This window comes from Arachis ipaensis, chromosome B3 (assembly GCF_059453495.1).
Source record: "Arachis ipaensis isolate K30076 ecotype BB chromosome B3, ASM5945349v1, whole genome shotgun sequence".
In the NCBI taxonomy this organism is placed as follows: domain Eukaryota; kingdom Viridiplantae; phylum Streptophyta; class Magnoliopsida; order Fabales; family Fabaceae; genus Arachis; species Arachis ipaensis.
In genome coordinates this window covers 29,190,518-29,206,017 of record NC_142438.1, presented here as the reverse complement: position 1 = coordinate 29,206,017, position 15,500 = coordinate 29,190,518, and the positions used below count along the sequence as shown (strand labels likewise).

The following is a 15,500-nucleotide window of genomic DNA, read 5'->3' as shown; positions in this document are numbered from 1 at the left end:
ACAGAAAAATCAAATATATATCCTTTAATTGATAGATTAATTCGTCTTGTTTTGACTCTTCCTGTGACAACAGCAACAACTGAACGGGCCTTTTCAGCTATGAAGATTATTAAAACAAGGCTTCGAAACAAGATGGAAGATGAATTTTTAGCAGATTATATGATTGTATATATTGAAAAGGAAATTGCTTCAAAATTCACTTCAAAGATGATAATTGATGATTTTAGTTCCATGAAGCATCGTCGAGCAAGTTTAAAAATATCAAAATCTTAAAGTATGTAGTTGAACATTGACTTTTATATAATATAATTATTTTTTTGATATATATGCTACAAATCATATTTTGTTAATTTTTTGTTATATTTATATTTAATTGGCCCCCTCTTATGAAATTTCTGGTTCCGCCACTATATATATATATATATATATATATATATATATATATAAAGACTGATGTTAACGACTAATTTTAATATACTAATTAAGAGTATTTTTAATAAGCATCATAAAATGGTTAATTTTTTTGGATATTGGATAAAAATTGGTGTAATCCTTTAATATTAAAAGTTATGGTATTTTACAAAATTTTGGGGACTATAGAATTCGCAGAGTGTGAATTGTCAGATTAAATTTTTTTTAATTTATAAAGACAATACATAAACTGCGTATTGTATTATTTTAATATTAAATTACAATACACAGTCTATAAATTGTAAATACACAGACTGCGTATTGTTAGTATAATACATATTCTGCGTTTGTACTTACACAAAACAACGCCTCCAAACATTGTAAAACTCTATTTTTTATAACATTAACCTAAAACTCTCTTCACTCTTCCATATTAAAATAAAAAATCCTCATAAAATATTCTTTACCACATTAGTCTATCATAAAAAAAAAATAAAAAAAAGTTATTATCACAAAATATAAAATAAAAATGGTAAAGACCTAGTAATGTAATTTGACGGAACACAGACCCCATTTCAATAACATTCTTCTCTTTAAACATAACTGTCAGCTTTATTTACACCCACTTCAATACTCTTTCCCTTTTTCATAATTCATGCTTCGTATTTTATTTTCAATTTTAGTTTTGGTAGAAAAAAAAAGAATTCTCCCCTATATTTCTTTTTCGTGGCTTTAAATAATATTCTTGCCCCTATCAGATCCAAGCAGTGTCTCTGAGGCAGTAGTGAGTTGCCACCACCTCCAACCTCTAACATTTGAATTTCCGAGAAGATATAGGCAAATATCATAACCTACTACCACGACAAAAATTTTTAAATTCAAATTTATCATTAAATTATTTTATTTTATATTTTTTTTGTATTTATCTTCCGAGGTGCAGAGAGAGAGAAAGAGGAAAACGATTATGAAACCACTTGTTTTTCCATTGTGTCTATTTTTTAAGTTTTATTTTTAAAAAGAAAACTTTTGGTTTTGAAAACAGAACACTGTTACAACTTACAACAGAAATTTTCCTCATTATCCCTTCTGTTGAAGAGAGTTTTTGTTTAATTGTTTCTCACACAAAGCACAACAACCATAGCCTTGTTCCTTCTCTTTCTCTTGTTTCTTCTTCTTCTTCTTCTTCTTCTTCTTCTTTACTCTTCAGAAACCTCGTAACTCACGCTTTAACTAATTGAAACCAGCGCTTCCTGAGTCTCTTTCGATTCATCAAATCAAATTCTATTGATTTGCGCAACGAGCAAAATCAATTCTCGATCCTCACCGTTTCAAAACCTTTTTTTTTTCTGTTGGTAGTTTTTTTTCTTTCCGTTGTTTGTTCCTAATCTCGGAGTTAAAGCGGGGAACTGGTTTTTTCTTCGATGCTGAATGTCAAGAGTGTAGTTTTGATTTCGTGGCTTCTGGAAATGCAGTTCTTCTGTTGAATTTTGAGTGTGGATTTGGGGGGACAAAATTTGTGAAATTTCGTTTTTTTTTTTTTGAGGCTTTGTGGTCTGTGAGGAAGCAAGATGTTGTTATCGGCTTCGCCATCTTCTTTGGCGAAGAGCTCTCTGGAAGAGATGCTTGATTCTCTTCGTCGGAAAGAGGAAGAGGAAGCAAAGCCGAAGGACTTGCCTCCGGCATTGCCGGCACGGCCGGCCTCCCGTGCACGGCTGCCTCCGGCGAGGCGGTCTTTGCCGAATAACTTTAAGGTCGGAGACGGCAGTAACGCCATGCCGGAGTGCTTGCCGAATGGGTTTGATTGTAAGAGAAAGGAAGATGAGCTGGGAGAGAAGAGAAGAAGTGATGGTTTTGGGAGCAAGAAGGTGAAGATGATGATGGATGCGGATTCCCCTTATTTAGCTTCGTCTGGGAAGGTTAGGGAATTGGAGGATGATAACATTTCTTACATTATCAAAAAGGTAAGAACAGGGCAAGAGATTATGTTTTTTATTCATAGTATTTTAATTTTAAATTTTAAATATTTGATACGATGTTGCATTAGATTAGATGCCGAAAATTTTAACTTTTACTTCTTAGTAATTAGTTTGTGGATCTATTGTTTAGTTTTTGGTTAACTGCAGCTTGCTCCCCGGAGTTTCTGCTAGTTGATTGAAAGATACTCCTTTCTTTCCCTTTTTTTTTTCTAGCGGTCACTCTGAAGATTTGGTACATCGTTGAATTAATGTAATCAGATAAATACATGGATCCAATTAAGTAGACATGTTTTGAGTGACTGATAGAAAGGAATGGATGGAGTAGGAGAGTTTCTTGTAAATTATGCTTTGGTATATAATGTTTATGTTTGTGGCAGTTTTATATTATGAGTTATATATTAATATTGTATTTGATCTTTGATGCATCGTTGGAATGGGTTTTTGTGTTAATTTAACTTTCGGTATTTGGTTATTTCTCCCTAGAAGCTTTGTGTCTGGTGTAGACAACCAAGTGGACTGTGGGAACTAGGTACGATACAGTCAACCTCGGGAGAGGAAGCATCTGTTTTACTCTCAAATGGAAATGTAAGTGTAAAGTTTTTGGTTTCTTTCAAACATAGTGTTAAATTTAATTTTGGATATGCAAGGTGACTTTTTCTTTTTTTTTTTTTTTAATTTGCTGATGAGTTGTTACTTCAGGTTATTAACGTGGCCAGGTCAGAGTTTGTACCAGCTAATCCTAAAATATTTGAGGGTGTAGACGATCTCATGAAGCTCTGTTATTTGAATGAGCCATCAGTTCTTCACAATATTAAGTTCAGACATTCTCAGGACATGATTTATGTATGTTTGCCTACCCAGTTTTCTTTTCTTTTACTTGGGTGATTGTCTATGTGTGTCCATCTGCTGAACACTGCATTTGTTTTGTGTACGCAGACTAAAGCAGGGCCCATTTTAATTGCAGTCAATCCCTTCAAAGATCTCCAGATTTTTGGAAATGATCGTATTTCAGCTTATAAGCAGAAATTTACCAATAGTCCTCATGTTTTTGCTGTGGCTGATGAGGCTTTTACGAAGATGATGAGAGGTGAATGAGATTTTCCCTTTCCTTCTCTTCCATTGAGATCCTTATGTTCAACTTGAATGATATGTTTATTAAGGTTTTCTATTTGTTTATTGTATCTTGCAGATGAAGCAAATCAGTCCATTATCATAAGGTCTGTGCTTTTGCACATTTCTGCATTTTATTCCTCACACATAGTACATGTTCCCGAACTCAGTAGCTTTAAGTTATAATCACTAGTGCACTTGTTCATACTTCATAGTAACTATTGGATTTTTGTTGCAGTGGTGAGAGTGGATCTGGGAAGACAGAAACAGCAAAGATTGCTATGCAGTACTTAGCTGCTGTTGGTCGTAGTAATAGGGGTACAGAAGAAAAAATTCTTCAAACAAATCATGTGCTAGAAGCTTTTGGGAATGCAAAAACATCTAGGAATGAAAACTCTAGCAGATTTGTGAGTCTATTTTTGTCCTCCTGTATAGTGGTTATTACTTATGTGATCGTTTTATTAGATCTCTATAGTTGATAGTTTTCCATCAAATATATAGCAGATATTCTTTTGCAGCTTTATGTTTTAGGGCTATGCAGCATCTTTTACATGATGTCAAAAGATTTAGTAGTTGAATTGAATCAGTTGACATACATTTTTTATTTGTCGCAGGGGAAGCTGATTGAAATTCATTTCAGCACAATGGGTAAAATCTATGGGGCTAAAGTTCAAACATGTAAGCTTGTTCAAGCTTTAGATGTTACTGCAGATGTGCTTTCTTCTGACATCCATTTTTATTTCAATTAGTGAACTGACATATTTTATTGCTTTGTTTGTCCTATGCCAACCCATGTGATAAATTGAACAGTTTTGATAGAAAAGGTAATTTGAAGTGCCATATTTGAATTTAAGCATGGAATTGTAATGCTCTTCTTTTATCACTGCTGAAATAATCATGTCCAATATGAACAGTCCAGAGTTGTTCAGCTGGCCAGTGGTGAGAGGTCATATCACATATTTTATCAACTTTGTGCTGGATCTTCATTTGGCCTTAAAGGTGCATCTTCTGAGAATCTACTTCTTTGAATACTTCTATACTATTCTTACCTCACGTAACGACTCCTCTTGAAATATTTATTTTAATGTATTGGTTTATTGGAAAATGCGTTAAAATGGCAATGCCCATAGTGTTAATTTCACAAGCCAACTAGTCGATTTGGTTAATTTTTACAAGCTAATTAATCCCATTCCTTTGTTTTTTCTCATCAAAAGAATGTGCCAATATGCCAACATCAACTGTTGTAAATCAGTTCATTCAATGTTTGCAGTACATCACTGCTTTTTGACACTGAATTATGACCATCCACCATCTATATTAAGTAGGATCTCTTTTACAGCAACTAATGCAGTAACAGCAACATTGATAACTGAGCCTTTTCCTATTAGTTGGGGTTATATGGATATGCTTTTTGTTGATACCCTCTGTGAAATACCTAACCAAAGTGGGAAACCATACTTTAAAAACTAGGTATTAAGGGGAAAGAACCACCCAATTTAAACATAACAGTAAGCATCTCATATTATTTGATGTGGGACTTTGGGCACCACATAATACCCAAGGCCCTAACACCCTCCTACCTCTAAATATTGGGTATTCTCTATTTACCTATTGCCATTGAGGGTATATCTTCTTTTCTCATAACTAAACCAGATACAGTGTGATCTATCATCTTCTACATAGTATGTTGTACCCTACCCCTACTCCCTGTCTAACGAATAAGTTTGATTGGTATCTTCCTATAAGTATATGCAATTTTCTCTCTTAATTTTACATACTAATTTTAAATGGACAGTTGATTTTTATGCAAATTCATTTCTGCTTGTTATTAAATTTGTAGATAGTTTTGCTCATATTAACCATTTTCTTTCCTCTGCAGAGAGACTTAATCTTAGAGCAGCCAGCTATTATAAATATCTTAATCAGAGTGAATGCTTGATGATTGATGGCATTGATGATGCTAAAAAATTTCATCAGCTGATGGTATATCACCCAACAGTTTAATTTGTACACCATAACTTTTTTAAATTTTTGTGAGGTGTCTTACGATCTCATGTTATATTCATTCCTTTTGCTGTGTGTCTCTCCAGAAAGCACTCGATATTGTCCAAATTTGCAAAGAGGACCAAGAGCTGATCTTTAAGGTGCTGGCTGCTATACTATGGCTGGGAAATATATCATTCAAAGTTGCAGACAGTGAGAATGACATTGAGGTTCTGGATGATGAAGGTAAGTTGCATTGCATTTGTATCATATTCCTTTTGATCAACTAGTTGAACCTGGTGCTATTTTCAGTATGCTATCAGTGTCATTGATTTCCCAAAGCAATCTGGGAACTGGCATCGAATTTTTACTATGCCATCGGAACTCAGTTACAGTTTGTTTTGTATTATATGTAGTAGGATTTTAAAGAGGTTTAGTTTGACTAATATATTGTATATATGTTATTTTGAAATAAACAGAAATTTGAAATTTATATATTTGATTTTATTTATTTATATTTTAATTTTATATTTCTTTTTTTGGGGGTAGCTGTTACCAGTGCTGCTCGGCTGATGGGTTGCAGCTCCCAGGCATTGAAGGCAGCATTATCTACCAAGAAAATCCAGCCTGAGAAGGATACTAATACAAAAAAATTGATATTGCAGCAGGTATGTTTATTACTTGAACATCTCACATGTTCTATTTTCTGTGCATCCTAATTGATTTATATTTATTTTTCTTTACTCATCTTATGTTCAGGCAATTCAAACGAGAGACGAAATTGCAAAATTTATGTATGAAAACTTGTTTAACTGGATTGTAGACCAAATCAACAGGTCACTTCAAGTGGGTAAAAGATGTACTGGGAAATCCATAAATATCTTGGATATTACTGGTTTTGAATCATTCCAGGTATGCAAATTGTATCAATTTATGTTTACTGTGCTTTAAAGAATGTTATTTGTTTTCAGACAATCTCTTCTATATGATCTAACGGTTTCTTGTCTCATTCAGAAAAGTAGCTTTGAACAGTTTTGTATAAATTATGCAAATGAAAGACTTCAACAGCATCTCAATCGGCATCTGTTTAAGCAAGAGCAGGAGGTCAGTACCTCTTTTAATTGTTAAGGGTGTGTTTGGTTTGGTTTTTGTTTTCATTTTCTGTTTTCAATTTTAGTGTTTTCTGTTTTCAGAATTTTGTCAAGGAAAAAGAAAAAACACGAAACATGAGGTGGACACAAAAAACATGCTTTTATTGTTTTTACTATTTTTTCTTTTTTCTTCACAATTTTGAAAATAGAAAATACTGAAAATGAAAACAGAAAATAAAAACATAAACCAAATGCACCCTAATATTGCTTTGGGTATTTTGATGCCAATTAGTATTTTAAAATTTAAATGCAATAGTATGATACAATACAATTCATGAAAAAAGTATTAAAACTTATGTTACCTTGGAAAAAATAGAAGAGTTGGATAAGAAATTGCCAAATTCCGTTGAAAAGACATTGACCATCGATACTGTAAGGAGCTAAGCCTGTGTTCAAAAGGCTTCGACATGCACAACAGCAAGATTATAATTTTCATTTTTTTTATTTCAGGACTATGAGTCAGATGGCATTGAGTGGACTAAAATATATTTTAAGGACAATCAAGAGTGCTTGGATCTCTTTGAGAGGGTATAATTTAATTTTATACATGTTTTGGAACTTTAGCCTTTGTTTTGGTTGGATTTCACTCATTTTAGACATTATGTTTTTTTCATAGAAATGTTTTGCATTCAGGTACCCGTTTGGATGTGTTCACAATATTATCTCTGATTAGTGTTATTATGTAACTGTTATTTTCTACAAAATGTGCAGAAACCTCACAGTCTACTCTCCTTGTTGGATGAGGAATCAAATTTGCCTAAGGCTTCTGATCTAACGTTTGCAAACAAACTTAAGCAGCACTTGGGTACTAATCCTTGCTTCAAAGGGGAGAGAGGCAGGGCTTTCAGTGTTCGTCATTATGAAGGGGAGGTTAGTTACTGATCTCTCTTTTCGAACTAGTTGTTGCAGAACCTATTTTATTGCAATTTTTTCAATTCCAATTAATTCTTTAATAGTTTAATCTACTTGATTTAGTTTTGCATACCTTCCTACCATATTGGACATAAAGAACTATAATATAATGCATACATGCTAGATACTAATGTTGATAAGCCTGCAGGATTGACAATGCAGCAATCTGTATCACTAATTTGCCTCTTGTAATATCTGGAATATATTCTTATGCAGCATATAATTTGCAAAGGCCAAATTTCTGAATATGGTCATTTATGAGTTTGTCAATTAGATGAAGTCTCAATTTTACTCTAACCCTATGTCTTTCTCTCTATTTATTATATATATATATATATATATATATATATATATACTGAAATCCTGAAATATAATAATGACATAAATATTGAGTCCTTTAATTCATACACAAGAAACATTTTTATACAATGTCATCCTGGTATTAAACAATTTATGATGCATGTTGACAGTGTTTATAGTGTAGTTTTTACTGTTAAATGGTTACATAATTATTTCATGATTTTCTGTATGAAAGCCATTAGTTATTGTAGACTATGTATATGGAAACCAAATTTGTGTTTTGTTTTGTGATTTTACTGAGATTTGGACTTCTTATCAGGTTCTGTATGATACGAATGGCTTTCTAGAAAAGAACAGAGATTTTATGCCTTCCGATTCCGTTCAATTCCTTGCATCATGTAAATGTGAACTGCTGCCATTGTTCTCCAAAATGTTTGATCAGTCTCTGAAGTGTTCAAATTCCTTCGGCACAGGTGCAGTGGATTCACAGGAGCAGAGTGTTTGTAAAAAGTTTAAGGTAATCTTGTTTTAGTTTATTGAGCTTCTTCTAGCTTCAATAAATTTTGGATGAAAATTATTCTTATGGCTCATTATAAAAGATTTGGACATGATGCGGCGAGATGATTATGGACAAAGTACATCTTTCGATTTTACAAAGAAGTGGAATGCCACAAATTGAGCAACTTAAATCTAACTGCTTTTCTACTATTAGGGTCAATTGTTCAATTTGATTGACCAATTGGAGTGCACCACACCTCACTTCATTCGATGCATAAGGCCAAATACTAAGCAGCTGCCTGACATTTATGATGAAGACCTTGTCCTACAACAGCTCAAGTGTAGTGGGATTCTTGAGGTTGTTAGAACTTCAAGGGCTGGATATCCAACTCGAATGACTCATCAAGAGTTTTCCACAAGGTAGTAGAGAAATAGATTATGGTTTTCATACTATCTTGAATGAAGGGCTGATTTATGTTCGTTCATTTCTTTAGGTATGGGTTTCTGCTTTCTGAGGCCAACAAATATCAGGATCCATTGAGCACTTCAGTTGCCATTTTGCAACAATTTAATATCCCTTCTGAGATGTACCAATTCGGCTATACTAAGTTGTATCTTCGAGCTGGGCAGGTAGATGTCTAACTTTCCATTGCAGGGCTACAGATCCTTTTTTATTGCTTCCATTTCTTGTTGGTTTCTGCCCAAGTGATCCTGGCTGAATATATAATTACCTGTCAAAATAGTTTGGCATCGGAATCATTTTATGCTTTCACTTTGCATAATTGCATGAACTCTGTATATACTAATTATGTCTGACACCAAAAAAAAAAAATAATAATTATTATGTCAAGTTAAAAGGCAAAGGCTGAGGTTAATTTTGATGGTTGATTTTCCATGGAAAGTTATAATTTTTGTTTGACTTAGAATTTGTTTTGAACCATTAATTTCTCTTAATTTACTATGTCTTGTTTTGGGTTGTTTTGATTCATACTTTAGATTTATTTGACTTGGTTATTCTTGTACCCCGGTTGGTTTTGTAGACTGGTTCACTGGAGCTCAAGAGAAAACAGGTTTTGCAAGGAATAGTTGTGGTTCAAAAATACTTCCGTGGTTATCAAGCAAGGAGTTATTTCCAGGAACTTAAGAAAGGAGTGGCAACATTTCAATCATGTACTGTCAATAATGATATGAGTTTATTTTGGCTGTATTATTATTCGTGGCATTACACACATAAAAAATAACTCTTTTTTCCTTTAATTTTTTATTTATTTATTTATTTTAAATGCAGATTTGTTAAGGAAAATAATTTTCATGAAAATATAAGTAACATCTATTCTCAAAAGAAATTCTATTTACTTTTCCTTGAATTCTTTTCGACATCTGAGTTTCCCTGAAGAACCTTATAAACATTAACTGATGGTGTACTCTTCACAATCCCAATTACGAGTAATTGTGGGCATCTTTTGTTTACTTTTGTCCTAACCTATAATTTGGTTTTATTGCAGTTGTTCGTGGAGAAATTACAAGAAGGAAATTTGGTGTTATGAAGCCTTCTATAACAATTTATTCTAAAAATCTTGAGGAGATCCAAGCAATCATACAACTGCAATCTGGTTTGTGTGGTTCTGTTCTGTGTCCAGATAAGCCTATGTATGGGTGTTGCATATTTTGTACTTATTATCTGCTCCCCTTTTTTTTCATGCAGTAATTCGTGGGTGGCTGGCTCGTAAGGATGCAAGTACTCCAAATGGTTTTAAGAGTTATCCTGAAAATGCAAAACATAGACGGAAATCACTTGTTAAGATGCTGGAAGTGAAGGTATTTTACAATGCAAACTTGTTTTCCTATTTTCTTCGGTATCCATCTAATTGGTTGTTTTTCAGCTTTTCAACTTCTACATCTAAAACAGCAGTTTCATGCTCTTACTATTTGACTTAAGTGGCAAATGAGATTTCAAACCTAAGTACATTTATATAAGTTTGTTTGATGCTTAATATTGTTTGGTAGACATGCTCAACGAGTATGTGGGAATCTTTGATTCCTATGTATGTAAATAAGGATGGTATTAGGGTTTAAAATTCCGATGTTTTATATGATAATTGAAAATGATTTAAAATTAGCATGTTAAATACGATGGGTTAGCAAACATATTACCCGAGTATGTCAATATAATATCATATAACCTGTGAAGAATCAAACTAGATGAGATGAAGGCTGATGTTTAGACATGGTTTGGTTTTAAGTTTTAGGACCATAGAGCAGAGACTGTTTCCCTTCTCAATATCCAAAAGAGAAAATCAGGATGACTTGGTTTTAACTAGCTCTAACTTTCTTAGGGTAGTATAATTGCCCATTTGAACATGATACTAAATAAATACCTATCAAGAAGGTAAACCAGATGAAATGAAGAAATCTCACGTTTTTCACCTTTCACCATTTGAAATAGTTTTCTTCCATGGGTGTGTGGAGTATCGCAATGTTTTTGTTCATGATTTGGTAAAAGCCCTCGTCCAGTGACAACAAAGGACTTTTGTTTATTTATCCCTTTTGGTTTAGCAGGATATATCCAAAGAGCGGGTTCAGAACCTACCTTCACCATTAGCCCAACTACAAAGGCGAGTTGACAAGGCCGAAGAGGAAAATGCTAAATTAAGGGAACAGCTAAAACAATCTGAGAGAAAGTGGGCTGAATATGAGGCAAAGATGAAATCAATGGAGGAAGCATGGCAAAAACAGAGAGCATCCTTGCAAGTAAGTTTTCAGTTTATAAAAAGGTGACTATTACATGATGTCTTCATGTGAAGATGATAACTGAGAACTGTTAGATGATTTGACGTGTTTGACTAAATTATTTAACATAACACGTGCAATATCTTAGCTATTATCTTCATATGGAAACATCTTATGTGAGTAGCCACCTTATAAAAGCCCTCAATTTTTGACTTACTCATAAATATCATTATCACTTGGAATCTTTTAACTTGTTTAGTTACCTTTAGTCACAGACAATTTCTTGCTGTTCTCTGCTCGGTTAGCAAATACTGTTCCTTTATGAATGTCATTTAAAGCCACGATGTGATTAAGGAATCATTAAATATTTGTAGTTTTTGGGGATAATCAAAGAGACTGAATTACCCTTTCACTAAATTGAAAAAGAAAGATTATGATAGGTCAACAAAGAGGTGATAACAGAGTAAAAAGAAAATAATTGTATGAATGAGTAATTTCCTATTGAAAGATTTTAGTTTAAGAATTAATGCCCTGATGGAGTAATAAGAGAAAAGGGTAAAATTGGCATAAAATTATTAGTCGTTTGTTTATATTCTAGAACACATGAAACATGGAAGTAAAGAAGGTTCCAAAATGACACTTGTTTATAAGTGGAACAGGTAACTTTTGTATTCTCCGAGTAGAAAGTTCTTGGTTTAATTTTGTCAGTCTTCTTAAATAAGAATTAGCATAAGTGCTATTACAGGATTTCTTAGATATTGAGTCGGGTATAGCCTTTGGTTTATCATTGCCAACAAGAAAAAAATATTGTTGAAAAATAATTATTACGTGGTATGCCTGTTGTTTATTGCACTATTTAGTAGGAAAATCAGATGCAGAAGGGCTCATATTTAACTTGGAATTCCATACTTCATGGAAGATTCTAATTGCAATTTCTAATGCAGATGAGTCTCGTTGCTGCTAGAAAGAGCCTTGCTTCTGATAGTGGCAATACTCAACCTACAAGAAATGAAGTCCTGTCTCCTCGGTACTATGGTTCTGAAGATGCTACCCTGGGATCTCGAACAGCTGTGAACACTCCAATAAAGTTTTCTAGCAATTTCGCTGTCTCTGATGGAGGCAGAGAGGCTAACGGGATCAGAGAAAGAGGGACAAGTGGTACTTTGAGCAGTCTGATGAAGGAATTTGACCAGCGAAGGCAGAACTTCGACGACGAAGTTAAAGCTCTGAATGATGTTAAACCAGGGAACTCCACCACCACAAATTCCATTGAAGAATTTCGTAAACTTAAGCAGAGTTTTGAGGGATGGAAGAAACAATACAAGGTTAGGTTACGCGAGACAAAAGCAAAGCTTCATGAAGCAGATAAAAGTCGGAGGACATGGTGGGGGAAATTAAAAAATTGAGTTGGAGAGCATGGTAGCAATCTGTTTTCAGCGTTTGATGAAATGTGTAGACAAGATCAAGATTTAGCAAAAAGGGCAAAACATTGTTCTTATGAACTCTGTCCTTTAAAAAAATGCTTCTTCATATCATCTTTGCGGAATACTTGATTAAGTGTTATGCTTCTAGTTGAAAGCGGAAAATTGTATATTTACAAATTTTGTTACATAGTGGATATCCTATAGATTGTGCATAGTTGTAGACTTGTAGAGTTGCTTAGCACCTGTATTGGATGGTCTAGTTCATGTAAATCCTTTATTTTAATTATCCTGAGTAAAAAAAACAGTACTGCTCATGTAAATTCTGTTGCTTATGTGATGTAACATTCACTCCCCATGCGGTAAGCTTGGAATTTAAGGAAATTTTCTCCTTATTTCGGTTTGTCAATGCACTTCTCTTGTCAAATTTTCTTGCAAATACTGCCTCTATGCTTGGTTCGGATCCAATTCTTAGAACAGTGGCTTTGATCTTTTAGCAATTATGTTTGTTTTCTCCCTCCCCTTTCTCTCTAGATTTCAAAGTACTCAAACCAAAGTCATGTACTAATAAGCATCATTAATAAAAACCTTTTATTTGTATTTGACTATTTGTTAATTTCCGTTATCCCCTTAAACACACTTTTACAAGCTTGTTAAGAAATCCGTTTGTTGAGTAGAGTGTCTTTCTTGACCATGAGCAATTTCCTGCACATACAAGAGTCAACTATTTCATATTCTTGGTCCAACAGTTTCGCCACTATTATATTGCCATGCCTTCTTATTTGTTCTCCTAAACATATTAGGTAGTAATTGTAGTCGTCAACTTAGTAGTATGCGATTAGCATATATAGAATCGTTGAATGAATTGTGAAAAATCCTTTTAATTTCTTTATTTGCAATATTTTCCTTTTTTCAACGGTAGTTTCGGTTTCCATTTTCTATTCATTTTACTCTATCCTAGTTACTTGTTTTTACTTCAATCCTAATTGAAGATCAATTTATGTTACGTGATCCATGACCATAACAGAAATATATAATGATAATAATCTACAAGTTTAATTTCCATGTCACATGATACATACACATTAAGCATACAGGGGTATCAAGAACCAGGCACAAACTTGGTGGCATAGACCCAAGCATTGTTAGCCACAGGGTTATCAAGGTGATCCAAAAGGTTCTCAAGTGGTCCTTTGCCAGTGACAATGGCTTGCACAAAGAAACCAAACATGGAGAACATAGCCAACCTTCCATTCTTGATCTCCTTCACCTTGAGCTCAGCGAAAGTGACAGGGTCGTCGGCAAGTCCAAGAGGGTCAAAGTACTGTCCCCCAGGATAGAGGTCGTTGCCCTGGCCCACGCCGGGGAGGCCGTTGATGCGGAAGCCCTCGACGAGGCCCATGAGGACAACTTGGAATCCAAGAACTGCCAGGATGCTCTGTGCATGGGCTAGATTTGGGTTGCCCAAGTAGTCGAGGCCGCCTTCGGAGAAAATTTGTGCTCCTGCTTTGAACCAAACTGGCTCCTTGAAGTCCACTCTGACCCACTTTTCTAGCACTTCTGGGGTGATGCACCCTAGTGCTCCCAGCATAGCCCAACGTCCATGGATAACCTAATTATGTCATGTCACATAATGCTTCAGTTCATCTATGTGAGAATTCAAGCAAATGAAAGAAAAGAATACAAGTGAGAGTGACCTCAAGAGCCCTGTTCCTGGCAAATGCTTCAGGATCAGCAGACAAACCAGCAGTGTCCCAACCATAGTCTCCTGGGAACTCTCCAGTCAAGTACGAAGGTGTCTGAGCTGAAAAGGGTCCCAAGTATTTCACTCTGTCTGGTCCATACCACAATTCATTTCCCTGCTCATCATTATTCATCAACACAAACCCACTTCATAAGCCACGCAACACACCCAACAAACATTAAACATGTTAAAAATTATTGCATGCCATCATTTCTCATCATCAATCAGAAGAGCTGTAAGAAAGAAACTATAAACATTTTTTTCCGGGAAAAAGTACCATGGTGTATTTCCCAGTTCCCATAGAGACAACATCTCTAAGAGGGTTAGCGTTGGATCCCCTAGTCTGACCAAAGAAGGGGGTTGATTTCAGGACAGTGCCAGAGCTAGCTGTGGCTGCCATTAATGTTGCTGCCATGACTTCCAAGCTTCTAGGTACTTCAGTTCAAAAATTGAAAGCTTATTAATTTGCTTAAATAGGAGACACTAAATTGATAACCGAAGCTTGTAGAAAGGAGGTCTCGGTGAGTGTGACATCATTTGTAGGAAATAAAATCGTAGGGAATGTGTGATTAGGAACACAAGAAGGGTTGCAAGTTTTTGTGGTGGGGATGGGTGTTGCTTGGAGCAACCAATAAGAAGGCTTCAAAAGATTTTTAGTATCTTCAACACATATCTTTCTATCCGCATTTTATCCTTGCCTTAATACAAGCGCTTTTTAATTTTGGGGTTAATACTCAAAGTCGTCCCTAAAAGATCACGCGATTTTTATTTTTGTCCTCGAATGATTTTTTTAATCAAATTAGTCTCTGAATAATTTTTTTAAATCACGCTCGTCCTTCCATTAACCTCGTAACGTCGCCGTTAGAAATCTGCTGACGTGGAATGTGAGTTAGCAACCCACCCAACCAAATGACGTCATTTGGCACCTTGAGAGCCATAATTTTAAAACGTCACTGTTTTGTGACTAGAGTGTAACGTTTTACACTTTGTTTGTGGAACAAGTCTTCACTTGTTCTTCTTCATTCTTACCGTGACTTTCTGTTTCTCTGACCCATAAGCAACCATTAGGAAGATGAAGACGACCGCGCCATCATCCGCAACCATTTGAATAGTCATGGAGCATTGTTCGTGCATATGTTTTGGAGCTTGGTGGAAAACTTGAAGGCAACTACACAGCATTGTCTCTGCGTTCGAAGTGAGAGGTAAAGTTTTTTGTATCTTGTGAAAAAATTGGTAACGCTATGTAAACCCCTAGTTTTCGCAT

General features: G+C 34.7%; 2 protein-coding genes across 6 annotated transcripts; one reads left to right on the top strand and one right to left on the bottom strand.

Annotated features, from left to right (window-relative positions):
* Positions 1-1,422: 1,422 nt before the first annotated feature.
* On the top strand, positions 1,423-12,887 carry LOC107630096 (myosin-2). Of its 5 annotated transcripts, none has more exons than XM_016333135.2 (24): positions 1,453-2,372; positions 2,871-2,972; positions 3,087-3,230; positions 3,324-3,474; positions 3,577-3,604; positions 3,736-3,904; positions 4,112-4,175; positions 4,308-4,321; positions 4,412-4,496; positions 5,377-5,480; positions 5,588-5,726; positions 6,030-6,148; positions 6,240-6,392; positions 6,495-6,584; positions 7,082-7,159; positions 7,343-7,501; positions 8,163-8,360; positions 8,556-8,761; positions 8,836-8,971; positions 9,382-9,511; positions 9,847-9,954; positions 10,047-10,159; positions 10,901-11,092; positions 12,016-12,887. In XM_016333135.2, the coding sequence occupies exons 1-24, from the start codon at positions 1,980-1,982 to the stop codon at positions 12,475-12,477; spliced, it is 3,537 nt and encodes a 1,178-aa protein (XP_016188621.1). In that variant the 5' UTR covers positions 1,453-1,979; the 3' UTR covers positions 12,478-12,887. The 5 variants fall into 5 exon arrangements, with proteins under 5 accessions (XP_088364289.1, XP_016188621.1, XP_016188620.1 ...); XM_016333134.3 differs by having other exon boundaries at positions 10,898-11,092; XM_016333136.3 differs by having other exon boundaries at positions 1,459-2,372; positions 2,874-2,972; positions 10,898-11,092.
* A 639-nt stretch (positions 12,888-13,526) lies between these two features.
* LOC107630097 (chlorophyll a-b binding protein 13, chloroplastic) lies at positions 13,527-14,966 on the bottom strand. The gene is made up of 3 exons (XM_016333138.3): positions 14,514-14,966; positions 14,190-14,351; positions 13,527-14,104 (listed from the first exon to the last, which is right to left on the bottom strand). The coding sequence occupies exons 1-3, from the start codon at positions 14,649-14,651 to the stop codon at positions 13,595-13,597; spliced, it is 810 nt and encodes a 269-aa protein (XP_016188624.1). The 5' UTR covers positions 14,652-14,966; the 3' UTR covers positions 13,527-13,594.
* Positions 14,967-15,500: the final 534 nt, after the last annotated feature.

Excerpts from the sequence above, each read along its gene's own strand:
- LOC107630096 (XM_016333134.3), top strand. The coding sequence starts at position 1,980 with ATGTTGTTATCGGCTTCGCCATCTTCTTTGGCGAAGAGCTCTCTGGAA. Across the intron at positions 7,502-8,162 it reads TTCGTCATTATGAAGGGGAG|GTTCTGTATGATACGAATGG; the intron begins GTTAGTTACTGA and ends ACTTCTTATCAG. Across the intron at positions 9,512-9,846 it reads AGTGGCAACATTTCAATCAT|TTGTTCGTGGAGAAATTACA; the intron begins GTACTGTCAATA and ends GTTTTATTGCAG.
- LOC107630097 (XM_016333138.3), bottom strand. The coding sequence starts at position 14,651 with ATGGCAGCAACATTAATGGCAGCCACAGCTAGCTCTGGCACTGTCCTG. Across the intron at positions 14,352-14,513 it reads GAACTGGGAAATACACCATG|GGAAATGAATTGTGGTATGG; the intron begins GTACTTTTTCCC and ends AATGATGAGCAG. Across the intron at positions 14,105-14,189 it reads CCAGGAACAGGGCTCTTGAG|GTTATCCATGGACGTTGGGC; the intron begins GTCACTCTCACT and ends TGACATAATTAG.